Source organism: Aulonocara stuartgranti (genome assembly GCF_965226115.1).
Source record: "Aulonocara stuartgranti genome assembly, chromosome: 7".
Classification (NCBI taxonomy): domain Eukaryota; kingdom Metazoa; phylum Chordata; class Actinopteri; order Cichliformes; family Cichlidae; genus Aulonocara; species Aulonocara stuartgranti.
Window position 1 is genome coordinate 62,386,406 of NC_138945.1, and position 17,322 is coordinate 62,403,727.

Genomic DNA, 17,322 nt, shown 5'->3' on the forward strand with positions numbered 1-17,322 from the left:
CTACAATCGTCTCACATGCTTGGTTCTTTGCTATCATTCACCTTTGAACAGAGTGAATAGCCTTTGCAGGTAAAATGTCACCTGGACTTAGAACACAAAAGTTGATGTTTAATTATCAGCTTTTAAAATGACTATTACTGCCATAATACCGTTGATTACTGATTGATTAATATTGTCAGATTTAAACACCGGTTTTACAAAAAGTGACTTGTGCAAAAAAAGGAAAAGAAAAACATGTACTACATGTAAGTTTAAGGAACACACGCATTACACAGAAATTAGGTGATGTCACAAAGACCGTTTTGCTAAGAACTGTTTTATCCTACTTACCCTGAAGATCTGCAACAACATAGATGAATAAAAATGATATTAAGAAGAAGAAAGACTGCTTTGCATGCAGCTTCATGGTTGGCTCTGTGGATTGCGAAACTCTGCAGATTTCCCAATAATTGAGCGCAGAGCCAAGAAGAGGAAGTATGTCCGCTTATGAAGTTTTCTCCTTTTCTCTTTCACAAAGAGGAAAGGGTAGTTTCTGCAGCAGATATGACGTTATTCAGCCAAACCATCACAGGACTAAAGTCCATTCTAGAGTCTAAACTTTAGGTTCACTCCAGGTCTCACTCCAGAACACTTTCTGCTTCGGATGTCCTGCGTACTTTGCCACTATCGTAATTCACAAATTCACAACTTTTTCTTGCAATCCTTTTTTTTCGTTGGCCTGTCTGAAAAGCTCAAAATGTGAATTTGGTTAAAAGTTTACTGATTTGAGCACATGTTGTGCACAGGCTCTTGAACTATGATACAGTAATTAATACAAGTGCAGTTGTTTTTGTTTGCATTGCATTTCTCATGACCCACACAGATACAGAGGTGTTGACACAGTTGCTTAAGAGGACTTCGGAAGGTTGAATGTACACAACATGAAATGTTAGAATTAAAACATGAAAAAAAGGCATGTTGCATCTGAAAGTATATTCTAGGGAATGGAGTGCTAAGTTTGCAGTTAATACTAGCACAGGTCACAGACAAACAAAATGCTGCAAAATTGGTTAATCAAATCTTTTTATTTTATAAATGTTTTACAAAACCTATGTTTACAGCGCTTGATTTAAAATATCCTGATACCCTGGATTCAACTAAAAGAAACATAAGAAAAAAACAAAATATTAATTTAATATTAGAATATGGATAATCTTCACAAGACCTTTAGATAAGGGAATTATGGTTTAGTGTAATTACTTTAAAATTGATGGAGCAGAGACCAGATGTGAGTTTTCTACAGCTCGCTGCGTTCTGCATTTTCCTCATGCTGTTTGATCTTCTCTGGGACGGTCTGAGTCAGGAAGACAAAGCGCTCCTTCTTCAGGTGCTGAGCAGTTACCTGCTTTTTTAAACCAATCGCCAGGTACTTTTCTTCTGCTCCATACTTTGGCCAGTGGACAAGGTTTTGCCCATCAGGAGATCTAAACACATATACATTTGTTATTAAGTTCGCCTCTGTCAGTACGCCCCAGGGTGGCTGTGGCTACAATGTAGCTTGCCATCACCAGTGTGTGAATGTGTGTCTGAATGGGTGGATGACTGGATGTGTAAAGCGCTTTGGGGTCCTTGGGGACTAGTAAAGCGCTATATAAATACAGGACATTTACCATTTACCATTCAGTTATTAAAAGTGTGAAGTGTGAAATTTACAACAGTTGGAAATTCCTACCCTGTGCGAGCAAAGTTCCCCCAGTAGCTCATCATGATCTTGCTCAACTGTTCCTCATCCTCAGGGCACGGATCTAAAACGATCATGTTGCAAAACATATTTTTCACACTTGGAAAACAAAACAGATCTAGCACTAAGGCAGATTTCTATGTTATCTTACCGGGTAACCTAACATGGGAAGTTGTGAAGCAAAATCCCAAAACTGTAAAAATTTCATCTCCGTGGTCAGTCCTGACAAAGCTCGGCCTTTTCTGCTGCAGGAATTTGGGAGGATGTTGGTACTCATACAGGTATACAGGAGCGCCTGCATCTGGAATTTGATGAATGTGTGTGATATTTGTTAATGAATGTATGTAAAAGTAAACATCAAGTGTTGGGTTTTAGGCAGATTTGTATAATCTTTCATTAAACAAATTAAATTACCTCTGTGAGCATTAGCAGCTTTAATCGCTGGAATGGTGAAAAACAAATCTCCAAGCATCTCAGTGTACCCATCTCTGTTTTTCACACGGTCGTCACCATTTCCGATATATTCATCAGCTATCACATCGCTGATAAATGCTGCTTTAGGCTTAAAGAAATAAGCAGCACATCAATCAAAGAAGCTCGAGCAGGTCAGGGGACAGTAATATTGTAACATCAAGTAGTGTCTGCCTTACGTCGGGGTAGAAGAAGGAAACCATGTTCAAAACAAATTCCCGATCTAGTCCTTCTGTCCAGTTTTGGGGAGCAAAAAACTAAGGAAATACCAAGCCAAATTACTTTTTATCTTTGCTGTTGTTTTGCAATTTTAAAATTATATTGAGATCTTTATTCAGAAGTTTCTGCAACACTTACTGATGCAAGCATCCATCCACCTTCATCATTATTGACACCAGTCATGAATGGAACAGCATGGAGTTCATGTTTACGAAACAGCTCATCCACAGGTTTAGTCAGGAAATGTCCATCAACATTTACTTGAAATCTCAAATTTGGATCCTTGAGAGAATTAAATATACAAAAGTAAAAGATGTGATAGCATGAACAGAGCTGAGGGAGAAATCAAAGGCTTCAAAGAAATATTGTAGAAGACATAATAATCATATTCAGCATGCTCTATCATATTTGCACCCATTACCTCACCTGTGTAAAACCCACTATAGTATCAATATCAAGGTTTCTCATGCAGTCACTGATCTTCTTTGTGCTTTCGAGACTGCAGCCAGATGCGTTTGCAATTGCCTGAGGTGAAATGTATAATATGAATGTCAAATATTTGTCAAAACAAATCCATTTTAATATTCTCATTATTCTGCAACAAAAATGTTTTTAACCCTCCAAAAAGGAAGAATATGGATAATTAACCTGCGCCATTGGTAGAGGATCATTTGCCACAAGTACATTCATTGCAGCTGTGCCGCTCTCAGCAATAGCACGGTGAAACAGCCCATCAGACAGTGGTGACAGGAGCTGGTGATTCAAGTAACACATCACATATTAATTTTTGTTCTAGAGTGAAAAGGTTTTTTTAAAGTTCCTTTGACTGTAGATTACCAGAAGAGACACGCTCACTCCACCAGCAGACTCTCCAAATATGGTAACTAATCCTGGGTCTCCTCCAAAGTTGTGAATGTGCTGCTGGATCCACTTGAGAGCTTCAACCTGGTCCAGCAGGCCAAAGTTCCCTGAAATGTGCTCATCTCCAGTGCTGATAGAACAAAATGTTATTTTTATAATGTATTTTCCCTGATTGAAACATCTTTTTACAAGACACTTCTGTTCATGTGTTATTGACAGCAGCTAGTAGAGGATTCTGAAAACCACTTTTGCATTCTGTTTGTCCAGTTGGGCAGTAGCTGCATATGCCACTTCCACATATTTGCTGAAGCTGAGTGACACGGTAAGGCAGTGAAAAATTTACCAAGCTATGTTTATACCTTGTGATAAATAAAGCAAACTTTCAATTTTTTGTCTTATAAAATCAGATAAAAACACAGAAAAACAAAACCACAGTATGTTCTACTTTCATAACTTGAGTTCATTTATATTTCCATGGGTCCAACATCGAGGGAACAATTTACCAGGCCTGGGAAAGGGTTACTATGGCCCCAATGCTTGAACAAGGGAGATGGGAGGCACCGTAGGGGTTGGGTACAGTGTGTGCCAGTGGCGATCAAGGATGGAGACCCTGGGAGACTGATGCCCACTACTAAAGCTGGTGATGGAGACATGGAATGTCACCTTTCTGGCGGAGAAGAAGTTTCAGTTAGTGTGGGAGGTTGAGAGGTACTGCCTAGATATAGTCAGGCTCACCTGAAGGTGTGTCTTTGGCTCTAGAACCAGTCTTCTGGAGAGTCTAGTAAAAACTTGTGTGAGAGGAATTTAATAAGGCCATGAAAAAAGACTCAGATCTTATTGGAGCAATTCTGGAACACTATCAGGCAGCTCAGGAGGGGAAAGGGGTGCTTTACCGACATTGTGTAAAGTGCTGGTGGAGTGCTGCTGATTTCAACTGAGGATATTGTCAGGCGGCAAAAGGAAACAGGACCTCCTTTCTCTCACTGACATGTCTCCTGTAGCAGGAGCAGAGTCTGGCGACAAGTGGGGCACCTAATGCTTAACCAGGGGAGAGTTCACTGAAGCAGTTAAACAACTCCTTGGTGGCAGGGCCCCTGGAGTGGATGAGGTTCGCCTTGAGTTCTGTAAGGCAATGGATATTGTAGGACTGTCTTGGTTGACACGTCTCTACAATGTTGCGGGGAGATCAGGGGCCATACCACTAGACTGGCAGACCTGGGTTGTGCTTCCCATCTTCCAGAAGGGGGGATAAGACAGTCTGTTCCAATTATATGGGGATCACACTCCTCATCCTCCACAGGAAATTTTATGCCAGGGTTCTGGAATAGAGAGTTTGTCAATTAGTCGAACTGCTAGTACTGGAGGAACAATGTGCTTTTCCTCCCGCTCCTCCCGGGTGCGGAACACAGCTCTTTGTTCTCTCGAGGATATTTGAGGGTCTATCGCAGTTTGCCCAAGCAGCCTACATGTGTTGTGTTGACTTGGAGAAGGCCTTCAGTTAAGTCCTTCAGAGTATTCTTCTGTGAGATGCTTCAGTAGTATGGGGGTGTGAGGCCCATTGTCATGGTTCATTCTGTCCTTATACAACTGTTGCAAGAGCTTGGTTTGCATTGCTGACAATAAATCGTAATTGTTCCTCGGGGGTGCTGGACTCCACCAGGGTTGCCCTTTATCACAGATTCTGTTCATAATTTTTATGGACAGATTGGTGCTGTGACAATGAGCTTTCTCCCAAGGGTGACTGGCCTCTCTCTTAGAGATGGGGTGAGGAGTTTGGACATTCAGGAGGGGCTCAGAGCACTCTTCTTCCAGATCAAAAGGAGCCAGTTAAGGTGGTTTAGGCATCTACTAGATGCCTCCTGGATGCCTCCTTGGTGAGGAGTTCTGGGCTCCCAGTGTTCCACTGGAAGGAGGCCACGGGGCAGACCTGTTGGAGAGATTATGGATGGATGGAGTTTATTTACCTGAGAAAACCCAGAAGTCCCAAGCGATACTGGATCAGAACCACAACCACGTCCTGGTAAGCAGCCAAGGCAGAGCCATCATATGTTGAAGCTGATCCCAGCGTAAAGCCCCCACCATGAATCCAGACCATGACCTGGACAGAACAATAAAAGAGCATTCCATCAAAGATAAGAGGATCTTTTGGAGTCTCAGTCAAGCTACAAAAACTAATCTTTAAGAATTTAAACTTTAAACAGAGAAAACTGTAATGTAAACTTAAGTTTACATTTTAGATGATAAAATGTGCAATTGAGTTCTAAAGATGGGTGTCTTTACTGAGATTGTGTTTTGGCATCCCTCAAAACCTACAGCAAAAGATTCTTACTGGGAGCTTGGCATTATTAGCTCTTTTTGCAGGAGTGTAAATGTTGAGGTAAAGACAGTCTTCAGAGATGTCTGGTATTTCTGCCAGCAGTCCACCGAGTTTATCAACCAGATCCAAAACAGCTTCTTTAGACTGAATGCACCTTAAAGAGAGACAATGCTAATTTTACAAATAAAGCCAATAATTCCTCCAAGTATGTTGAAGTTCACATTTCTTACATTGGTGGCTGTTTAGTGGCATCTCTTACTCCTTCCCATTCTTCTGCAGGCTGAGGTGGAGCCAGTCTCAAGGAAGGGCCAAGGGGTGGCTTGGCAAATGGGACACCCAGGTAGGCATGGACGCCAGTCTCCTTCCCTTTCACACTCACATACTCACCTTTCAGGCTCCCGAGCCCCGTGTGGACTACAGGTGCTGTCAGGATATTAGAAATGACTGAAAATCTTAACCTAAAACTTTATATTTAAAAAGAATTGTTGATCGAGCTACAGCTACAGAGACATGCCTGTTATAATGCACATTTACTGTCATGGCAGTGTTTGGTTTTTTTTGGTTTAACATTACTTGTTTATTATTGTTCTTGGTTTTGGTTATCCTTTTTCTCAAGCTCTCAGTAATTTTAGTTCTCCCTCCATCAGTTTTCATCTTAACCTGTGTTTAGTTTCTGTTCCCGTGTCCCATGTTCCCTGTCTCTTCCCAGTCAGCTGTGCCACCTTGTCAAGTCTGTGTCTTCTTGCCTGTCTTGTGTTTCCTGTTTTACTTTAATAGTCTCATTGTTTTGAGCTTTGCTTGCCCTTTGTCTCATTATATCTGATTAGTTCCAGATGTGTGTCCCTCCTGTTTCCCATTCACTCGTTACTCCCTTGTGTATTTTAACCCTGTGTTTTCCTCTGTCCGTTGTCGCGTTGTACACCCTCTTTGCTTTTTGTTACCTCAGTGCGCCTAGGAAATTCCTAGTTTTCTTATTTCTTGTTCCTTGTTTTCAATTGGCTTTTCTGTAAACCTGTAGAATTATTTCCTAAGGGCTCAAATTGTGGTCATAAATATTTTGTATTTTTAAATCAGATGCATAGTTGTGAACTGAGTTTTGTAACCTTGTAAACAAAAATATCTGAAATTTTTATGTTTTTGCATCTATACATGAGAATTTGTGTGTATGTAAAAAAGATTTACACAAGTTACAAATTTTTTATGTTAAGGTCTGGTTACAGATACAAAGCCATAAGCTATGTGTAGAACTCTGTGCTCAAGTTCTTTGGCTGTGTGAGTTTCAACTTACTAGTTTGAATTTTGACTTTATTTTTCTTTCTTTCAGCTGATTGGTCAATGTCATGTCAATCACAAATTTAACATTCCAATCAGAGAACAGATTGTGTTTGAAGGGGTGCTTTACTGAGCTTCAGGTCCTGGAAGGGTAATACAGTTTGAAGCTGGAGGATCTCTATATGAATATCCCATAAGGTTCATACAAGCTAGGTCTCTTAACTTTCAATAACTGTTGAAAGGATAATTTTGTGCTATACCAGAAATATCTGGTATAGCACCAGATATTTTACTTTAGTATGACTTTAACACAAAGTCAGGGCTGACCAGGGACCATTGCTGTGAGTCACACTGAGCAGAATAAAGACCCTTTCACAACGGAGGCACTCATGGCTAACTAAAGCTGGGCACACACTGTACAATTTCTGGCCCATTTTGAGCCGTTTTTCAGTCGTGCGACCGTTTTGGGGATGGGCCTGAATTTCGCCTTAATCGTGTGTTGTGTAGTATACATTTGGTAACGAGAAGCGACTAACACCTCACAACCAGGTCCCGATCATCAATGGTCACAAGAAAATCAAACCTGTTCGAAATCCTGTCGCCCCTCGTGAGGGTGTCAACGCAGCCTCTCACACTGCACACGCACAAACAGAAACGAAAGTGGAAAGACGTAGTAGCACGACAGTGCAGCGTGTGATCTGGACACGGGCGATAGAGGCACAACTTGAAAAACTTTGGCAAGCTCATCTGAGCATTTCAATATGGCCTCACAAAATTATCACGACCACAACAACTGTGAAAAGAGTTGGATGGACATTGCTGCTCAATTGCAGCCTGGTCGATGTTTTTCATTAGTAATTTAGCAAAGTTGATGGTGGTGGTGTACATGTACAAACCCCGAAGCACGTAAAAACTCCATAACACGTAAAAACTCCATAGCACGTACAATCTCCGAAGCACATACAAACACAACAGAAGTGCTCCAGGATGCTAGGCGCAGTGTTGAGCTTTTGTTACCTACTGGCTACACAAGTCAGGAAGTACCGACGACCGGATTTGGTGTGTGGTAGTAACAGGTAAATGAAATTTACTTTTCAATTATTTGAATATATATGAGTGCCTGTGTATAAATACACAAACAATACACATATGCTTTCAATTGTGTAATTTTAGTGATCTAGGTAGCTCTGTTTTGGAAGTTCAGTTAACGCTAGAAATGCATTTTGGAGTTTGTACGTGCTTTGTCTCTAGGGGCCACCGTATATATTTATTTATAAACATATATAAATAAAACCGCGTTTTTTTTTTACATTAGTAATTCATTCTGTGCATAATTTTATATTGTTGTTAATAACAAATTAATTTAAGCAACAAAACAATCTGAAGATCCGGTTGGGAGTCGAAAGACCCGGCTCTTTTTAGTGAGCCGAGCCGAAAGAGCCGGTTCTCTAAAAAGAGCCGGAAATCCCATCACTAGAACCTGCTTGTCTTTTCAAAACATGTCTCTCTCTGACATTATAACCTCTACAAGAGTTTGTGTTGTATTATCTTCAAATGTTCAATAAAAACATGAATCGCTCATTCATAAAAAAGAAAGCTTTGTAACTATCCCAACTAGTGAAGAGTGTGTCATTTCCACAACACTACTCCCCCCCCCCCAAGGTCCACTGGGTATTTGAAAATTTGAAAAGGCTCTGAAGCTCCCCGTATTAGCATGAAGACCTGTGACAAAAAATTCACCAAACTCAGACACGCATAGCATGTTTTCCTTCGTGGTGCGAAGACCTGGAGGTCAGTAAAGCACCCCTCCACAGCCAAACCCATCTGTTCTCTGATTGGATTGTTAAGTTTGTGATTGACACAACATTGACCAATCAGCTGAAAGGAAGAAAAAGTTGGGTCAAAATTCGTACTTCTAATTTGAAAGTCACACACAAGCACGGTACATGAGCTCAGAGTTTTTTGCTTTGTATCTGTAACCAGACCTTAACCAAAAAAAATGTAACTTGTGTAAATCTTCTTTTACACACACACAAATTCTAATCTATAGATGCACAAACATAAAAATTTCAGATATTTTTGTTTACAAGGTTACAAAACTCAGTTCACAACTACGCATTTCATTTACAAGTACAAAATATTTATGACCACAATTTGAGCCCATATATTTCCAGGAATAAAGCTGCCGTTTTCGGTTAACATCCCGTGTTTGAGTGCCTTGTTTAGGTCCAACATCCTGCCACACAGGTGCAGTGTTGGGAAGGTTACTTTTAAAATGTATTCCGTTACAGAATACATGCCCCAAAATGTATTCTGTAACTTATTCCGTTACGTTACTCAATGAGAGTAACGTATTCTGAATACTTTGGATTACTTAATATATTATCGTGCTTTTTACAACAACGTGAATGTACTATTGCTGTGTGATTTATTACTATTACTGAAGGTCCGCGACTCCGAACTGTAGTAAAGGGACCTCTGACTAATACGGCGGGGTCCCTGTCGGCTCATAGCCGAAAAATAGCTTTACTTTGTTGTGTGGGTCAATTTTTCTTGCGAGAGACAGAGAGAGGCGTTGAAAGACTGCTCCAACGGAACTTATTGTTTTCGGAGGAAAACACGAACACGGTGTACAGTCGAGTCTTAATAGCTTACTTACAACTGGGCTCGTCAGGCACTCTTCTTGGCTGCAGTGGTTATTATTATATTTACATGCTTCCAGCTCCCGTTTTTCCTCGACGGCAACTCGTACCTTTCCACTCGCCTTTTTCTCCCTCCTCGCGCTCACAGACACATAACGTGTATGGCAGTGCATTCTCCCTGCAACACGGACTATACTGCCCATGATGCTACATTCTTTAGAGCTATGCTTGTAGCATTCTGCCTGTTAGCTTAGCACAACAACGAAAAGGCGCTCTCTCACCCAGGAAACACACAGTCGCAGAGAGAGAGAGAGCGTCACCCTGTAACCATGGCAACCGTAACGCTGCCGCCTGGAACGAAAGAACGTAGCTGTCAAACAAAACCCAAACAGTCCTGACCCGCGACAAAATGAAACAGGAAAGTACCGCAGTGTAATCATTTATTTCAACAAAGTAACTGTATTCTGAATACCACCTTTTTAAACGGTAACTGTAACGGAATACAGTTACTCATATTTTGTATTCTAAATACGTAACGGCGGTACATGTATTCCGTTACTCCCCAACACTGCACAGGTGTACATTGCCATTTACACTACACGAGCATTTTTATTATGATTATTTTGTTTGTTGGTATAAGTGGTTTAAATAATCTGACCAAGTGTGATACTTCATGCACCCATCCATCCATCCATTCGCTTCCGCTTATCCTTTTCAGGGTCGCGGGGGGTGCTGGAGCCTATCCCAGCTGTCATAGGGCGAGAGGCAGGGTACACCCTGGACAGGTCGCCAGTCTGTCGCAGGGCTGTGATACTTCATCATTTTTTTTATTTTTATTTTTTTTTTAAAAAGCTACTGGCTCACATGGCTCTGTATTTTTTTTTTTTTTGCCATAAACTTCCTTTGTTGTGTATTGTGATCCTGAAAAAGAAGCAGAGTTGACCATGAAATCTGTTTCTGTTTATTCACCGTCGCTGCAATACTCAATTTATTCCTTATCAGCATGAAGTCAGCAGAAAGATTTTTTTTAAAAACAGCCTTTTTTGCAAAATGAAAATAATAACAATAATGCACGGTCCAGTCTTTTAAAACCGTCGTCTCACATGCTTGGTTATTATGGAACTCCAAAGTGTTCAAAATTAAATAAATAAATAGGTCAAGATGAAATAAATAACTATGTGAATAAATAAGACACAGATATGTAATGTGAGAATGATATTGTGAAATAATGGAACACATTTTGAAAACAATGCTCATTATTGTGAAACATATTACATTCTGCTATATAAATTTTCTTATTATTGTGAAATATTATTTCATGGTCATTATTTTTCACAATAACAGAGATTATTCCTGAGGCATTTTATTTATTTCCAGCCGTTTTTAGTCCAAAATGACCTTTTTTCAAAGTCAGTCTTTATTTCAAAATCCCGTTTTTCCCGATGGTCTATTTATTTCATAATGCGACTTTTCAGCAGAATGACTTTGTCTGTCAATCAAGAAAGACAGGGCGGAGCCAGTTGTGTGATTGGTTGCTCCTTTACTCAGACATAAGTAATAGCACATGAATAGCTAGGTTTCATTTGACGTAGACGTGACGTCGACGTAAAGCGCGAAATTTGACTGGCGGTCGGAAGTGAAAAAGATAAGCGCAAAATCACAGACAGACAGTACGCAAAATGCCTATGTCCTGTTGTGTTTACGGATGCTCCAGTAGGTCGACCCGAGAAACTGATAAACGGTATTTTAGGGTACCAAAAATAGCCCAACGAAGAGGAGAAAAATGGAAAATTCTAACCGAAAAACGTAGGAAAAAATGGATTTTAAATTTACGTTTACAGTCGGGAGGAGCAGAGTCTGCCAATGCCCGTGTCTGCAGCGACCACTTCGTCAGAGGTAATGTTATGTTTGCAAACGAACTTATTAGCATTAGGTTGTCGTTAAATTCTCGTTTACTTAGTGCTTTTAAGTTAGTAGTCTAATATTGACTTGATTGGGACTATAGGCTGCCCAAGTGCTTTGGATGACGAAGAGTCGGAGGACTGGGCTCCGACGGTCAATCTCGGCTACGAACGAAAACCCAGATCGGAATCAGTTCTCAAACGAGAGAAAAGAATGAAGCTTAAGGCAGAACAGCATCGATGTGCAGAGGCGATTTTGGATATGCAACAGACGGCTGAGAGCCCGGATTTGAGCCTACTTAATTAGGCTACTAACCCTGCCATACAATTGCAATGAGCTGCAATCACTTCTCCATCCTCCTTTGCAATTACCCAAGTCTTCAGAGGTGTCTCGTTAGACCTCTGAGAATGGTTTACCTTGAAACAAACAACTGTCACTCTAACGAAGTCCTAAGGATATGGCATGTTTGTTGACGTTAAAGCCGCTACCGCTAACTGTTAGCGTGTTTAAGATAAAGCAATATAAGAACAAACACTCACCCTTGCAAACACCAAACTGTATCCATCACGGAGACGTTTTGTTCCAAGGTTGTGGACCCACCCGCTGACAAAAAAATTGTACGCCTCCAGACTCTTGAAAGCTTTCATTTGCTGCCTAGTGTAGTAAGAAGTCTGGAGGACCAAGTAGTTGGTGATATCCACAGCCTCGATAGTAGGCAAATCCTTTACTTCTGTGGTGTATTCGGACATTTTCAAAGAATACGGATCACGTCCGATATATTTTTTAACTATCTGTTTATATCTCTCCCGAGAAACGGGGTCTAAAGTTGCACAATAGCTGCTCTCCTGACTCTCCACAGTGTCCTCCATGTTTACTTCCGCCCTCCACTCAAAAATCGCGCTGCCTCCGCACGTCATCAGAACCACGTGACCGCAACCCAACGATTTAGGTTTAATGGTGCAATGCATCTCCTATGCAGCTGGCGGCAGTATGCAGCTCAAAATAAACTTAAGGCACCGACAAATGCAAAACACTGGGCGCGAATAACGTTACAGGTGTATCAATTCTTGTGAAGGGCATGGCTGCAGGAAACAAGTCCGTTTCTGAGTTACTCAGAGAACTTGCTAACCGCTTAGATTGAACGTCTTCACCTCAGTCTGCGTATTGCAGCAGTGTACTGGAGATGAAGTGGTCCCTGGTCCAAGTTCTCATCACAACCGCACAGTGTTAACGTTAGCAAATGCTAACGCTATCACAGCTAGCTCCACTCCACGAAACGCTGTTCAGGGTAAGTAACGATATGTTATTATTGCTTGGTTAGTCTGTCTGTCTGGCAAAAATGAGCTTTTTAATCAGTTTAGTCACAGATTTTTTTTAATACTGTTTTTTATCATAGCAAAGAATTCTATAAATTAGGTAAGAGAAAATAATTGTCTTCTGGGTTAATGTCTGTATTACTATTTACATTGTTGTAGGTAATAGTTATTCATGACTGTTTTAAAGTGGCTTATCTTCTGTGCTAATATGGAAGACAAGTAATCTATGTGAAAGAAAAGAAAGCAATTTTAGTTCAACGTAGTGATTTTGTAAGTGGGTATAATTTGAAAATGCTTTTACTAGTACAGTGGATGTTCTTTAAATATTTAACATTTAAAGTGTGTGTCACTTTACAGACTCCAACTTCAGTTTTGGTTTGGTCTCACCGTTGTAGGTCATAACACAAACAAGTCGTCAAGTCAAGCAGCTGAGGAAAGGGCTTAAGGAAACCATGGTATGGCCGCTTCTGACAGAAAGATCAGACATCATTCCTCCTTTCTTACCAAGGGAATCAGAGACTGCTCCCTGTTGTGAGGTAAGGTCAGGTCACATCTTTTAACATCTGAATAGTAAAGCTATTTGGTTAATTTATGAAGGATGAACATTAATTGTTGACACAAAACACCAATATACTGTTTTGTATGCGTGGGTTAGTTGAACAGCTGGGTTACATTTAATAAAAATACACCTAATGTTGCTGATGCTCTTAAGACTACAAGATAAGTAAAGCTATAAAATGACTGTGGCCTGCCACAGAAGATGAAGATGAGGAAGAAGAGGAATGCTCTCGAGGATAAATGCAGAGTGGCAGGTTACCTTCGGTCCTTCATTGAAAATGGTAAGTCTGCTGCGATAGGTATTTTGCCATTGGTTTTCTCTGATTACACTTTGGTAAATTACATACAGTCCAGTGATCTTGGGTCATTAACAAAGTACACTATAGTAGAGCTGGGCGATATGAGATTTTTTCATATCACGATATTTATTTTTATTTATTTTTTTATAAAAAGGACAAGAGCGGTGAGGTCTATCGCAATAGTTTAATTTTTCTATTGAGAAAAAGTTATTTCGCAATACATATCGTTATCGTTCTATCGCCCAGCTCTACGCTATAGTATAATTTTGTTTTGTTATTTGCTCCATGCAATACATAAGAGTGGTGGCATTATCAGTTGCACTAGAATTGTATGTAGACTACTTTTAGCTTTGTTAACATAAAAATATCTATAAAAGCTACAACAGCAATTTGAGTGGGGCAAAAATGTCTGGTGCCCTGTATGTAAGTGGTCATCTTTTATGGTATTTCTCCATAAAAGATTCAAAATAATGAATATAGGATGTCATTATAGTTTAAAACAATCTTCTGTTGCAGCATCTTGTGCACAACAAAAAGCCCTCATCAAGTTTTGGACAGGATGGGAAGTCTTGCCGAGAAATGACTGTGGAAGTGGTCAACAGCAATCTTCCAAAGTCTTCCACCGGTTTTGAAGTACTACGTCTTCCTGCACACTACTGTACCTATGAGTCATTTCTAATGGACATTCAGGTGTGTCTCAACTCTACTGACTCAGGTTTTGGTCTGGTTTACGATTGATTCCATAACCACATGGTAAAATTAGACCATTTCTTCTTTCTTGCATCACATTACTGTACTCGGTGTTCAAAGAAACGGACAATCTAGTGAGTTCTAGTTCTTTTTAATACACTTGACAGTGAAAAATACAGAGTACAGGTGTGCATTTATGGCTTTTTTAATATAAACTGATGAAGAGTTCAGATATCAAAATCAGTTGTTCACTGTACATTATAAATTACACAATATGTTTTGTTTATACTCGCTACTGATACAAAAAAAATTTCTAGAAAAAATTATTTGAATTAAGATGTTACACTACTCTACTGTGTTCATTGTATTAAATCTGCTCAGAGTTGACATGTACTGTATATCCAACCAAGAAATGAATATCATTAAAGTGACAGCTGTATAAAACAAATCCTGTTTTATAGCCACTCACTGTTTTGTTGAAAATGAAATTGGTTATGCTGTTTTGAGTCAGTATTAGCTACAAAGCTGTAGAAATTTAAAAAAAAAAAAAATCCTCCTGACATAGAAACTGATTAAATGTAATAATGTCTTTCTACAAGTGATTTTGAAGTATTGGTAGCACAGCAGGGTCTTGTTCATTCAGTGCATCTGGGAGCTGAATCTCAGGAATGGTGATCTCATTTGATGGGCAGCGATTATGTTGTCCTGTCCAGTCCACACCATAATCCTCATCAACCTGAAAGAGCATGCACATGTTTTAAATCTAAACTGAAGAGGTGTTTCCTGCAGCTGTTCCTAGATGGACTTATTGAGTCTGCCAGGGCCTATGTGAGTTGCTTAGGCATTGGCTACCAACTAATTATTCATTCACCCATTCTAGGTCAGGATTGGTTCTCTTCAGGTATAACAAATTTAACTTTGTTTAAAGTATTGCCATCTATACCTGACAGGTGGGATAAAAGAGAATGGCTTGGGAGGCGCACAGCAAATCTCAAAGTTTTCCAATTAATGCTGAAAGAACCAAGGATGTAAATGTATTCTTGTTTTAGCTTTACCGAAGACACCAGAGAAAGTATATCTATAATGCTGCTGAAATAGACAAAACCATTTCAATAAACTCGCTATTTAACATCAACCTTGTTATGCGTTATCAGAGAACAATCAACTGCAAACAGCAATGAAACATTCAACTATGTACTATTTAAAGCACTAATGACCCTGTTGTCTAACAAGATGTGATAAGTAAGTAGACTGTGGAAAGCTGGTGGGTCTACTCTCTGTGTAAAAGGTTCCTACAGGCTCCACTGACCCCAGTCTCCGAGTTAACACACTAACAGCTAACACTGTCTCAACGCCGAGATGGCGCCGATAGCTTTAGCCGTAGCTGCCCCACTTAGTTTAGACAGTAACAAAAAAAAGTAAGCGATAATAATTCATTGTCAAACGTCATAATTAAGGTCAACACCTAAACAATGCTGTGTACAGAATCACACAGGTGCTCAATTACAGCATAAACTTACCTTAGACCATCCTCCGTCATTTTCCTCCTAATTGTGCTCGGAGACACAGAAAATGTATCGGCAATTACCCCGACGGTTATCCCGGACAGCACTAAAGTCCTGAGTGCTGCACCGGGATTTCTAGACGTGGACGGCCAACATTTGAAGACTGTTCTTCCTCGGCGTATTCCAAACGAACACGGTGCTGAATTGATCTTAAACCTTTGACAATGCTGTCATCGATGCGAACATCTTGAAGAGCAATTATCATCCCAAGCATTTCAGAAACATCTAAACGACTCAAAACAGTATCTACAGGTAAATGACCCCTCTCTATCTGATTTGCTTAAATGAGCAGAACTGGCTGAAGTTCACACCAGTCCGCCATCCTCCGTGACTTTTGACCTAGCACGCTGTTGCTAGCTGCAGTAGCCGTCCGCGGAGCCGGTATCCGGGAAAACTAGTCGATGGTAAACGATAAGCCAATAGGTGCAAAGGTCCAGCCCACTTACATTGATTGACAGACAAAGTCATTCTGCTGAAAAGTCGCATTATGAAATAAATAGACCATCGGGAAAAACGGGATTTTGAAATAAAGACTGACTTTGAAAAAAGGTCATTTTGGACTAAAAACGGCTGGAAATAAATAAAATGCCTCAGGAATAATCTGTTATTGTGAAAAATAATGACCATGAAATAATATTTCACAATAATAAGTAAATTTATATAGCAGAATGCAATATATTTCACAATAATGAGCATTTTTTTCAAAATGTGTTCCATTATTTCACAATATCATTCTCACATTACATATCTGTGTCTTATTTATTCACATAGTTATTTATTTCATCTTGACCTATTTATTTATTTAATTTTGAACACTTTGGAGTTCCATAGATTCTTTGCTATCGTTCACCTTTGAACAGAGTGAATAGCCTTTGCAGGTAAAATGTCACCTGGACTTAGAACACAAAAGTTGATGTTTAATTATCAGCTTTTAAAATGACTATTGCTGCCATAATACCGTTGATTACTGATTGATTAATATTGTCAGATTTAAACACTAGTTTTTCAAAAAGCAACTCGTGCAAAAAAAGGAAAAGAAAAACATGTACTACATGTAGGTTTAAGGAACACACGCATTACACAGAAATTAGGAGATGTCACAAAGACCATTTTGCTAAGAACTGTTTTATCCTACTTACCCTGAAGATCTGCAACAACAACAGCACAGAGGAATGAAGCGGATACCAAGAAGAAGAAATTGTGCTTTGCATGCAACTCCATGGTCAGCTCTGTGGATTGCGAAACTCCGCGGATTTTTCAAGAAGCGCAGAACAAAGAGACAGAGGAAGTGCGTCCTCATATGAAGGTTTCTTCTTTTCTCTTTGACAAAGAGGAAAGGGTAGTGTCTCCAGCAAGATATGACGTCATTCAGTTTGACGCCAAACCATAACGGGACTAAAGTCCAATCTACAGTCTAAGCTTTAGATTCACTTCAGGACTCACTTCCAGAACACTTTCTGCTTCGGATGTCCCGCCTACTTCGCCGCTAA

General features: G+C 39.9%; 2 protein-coding genes across 5 annotated transcripts; one reads left to right on the forward strand and one right to left on the reverse strand.

The window, feature by feature from the left end:
* Positions 1-1,045: 1,045 nt before the first annotated feature.
* LOC309711230 (cocaine esterase-like) lies at positions 1,046-17,286 on the reverse strand (the record flags this gene model as incomplete). Of its 3 annotated transcripts, XM_082541394.1 has the most annotated exons (13): positions 1,046-1,463; positions 1,712-1,784; positions 1,872-2,021; positions 2,135-2,282; positions 2,371-2,448; positions 2,549-2,692; positions 2,837-2,935; positions 3,059-3,163; positions 3,248-3,401; positions 5,236-5,369; positions 5,601-5,742; positions 5,819-6,011; positions 16,972-17,286. In XM_082541394.1, 13 exons carry the CDS (start codon positions 17,051-17,053, stop codon positions 1,277-1,279), a joined length of 1,689 nt encoding a protein of 562 aa, XP_082397520.1. In that variant the 3' UTR covers positions 1,046-1,276. The 3 variants fall into 3 exon arrangements, with proteins under 3 accessions (XP_082397520.1, XP_082397519.1, XP_082397518.1); XM_082541393.1 differs by lacking the exons at positions 5,601-5,742; positions 5,819-6,011; positions 16,972-17,286 and adding an exon at positions 11,944-12,372 and having other exon boundaries at positions 1,046-1,136; positions 1,240-1,463; XM_082541392.1 differs by lacking the exons at positions 5,601-5,742; positions 5,819-6,011; positions 16,972-17,286 and adding an exon at positions 11,944-12,372.
* LOC309711235 (uncharacterized protein) lies at positions 12,582-14,715 on the forward strand. Of its 2 annotated transcripts, none has more exons than XM_082541399.1 (4): positions 12,582-12,692; positions 13,116-13,256; positions 13,478-13,559; positions 14,094-14,715. In XM_082541399.1, exons 1-4 carry the CDS (start codon positions 12,645-12,647, stop codon positions 14,207-14,209), a joined length of 387 nt encoding a protein of 128 aa, XP_082397525.1. In that variant the 5' UTR covers positions 12,582-12,644; the 3' UTR covers positions 14,210-14,715. The 2 variants fall into 2 exon arrangements, 1 of the variants encoding a protein (XP_082397525.1); XR_014277911.1 differs by having other exon boundaries at positions 12,584-12,692; positions 13,078-13,256.
* Positions 17,287-17,322: the final 36 nt, after the last annotated feature.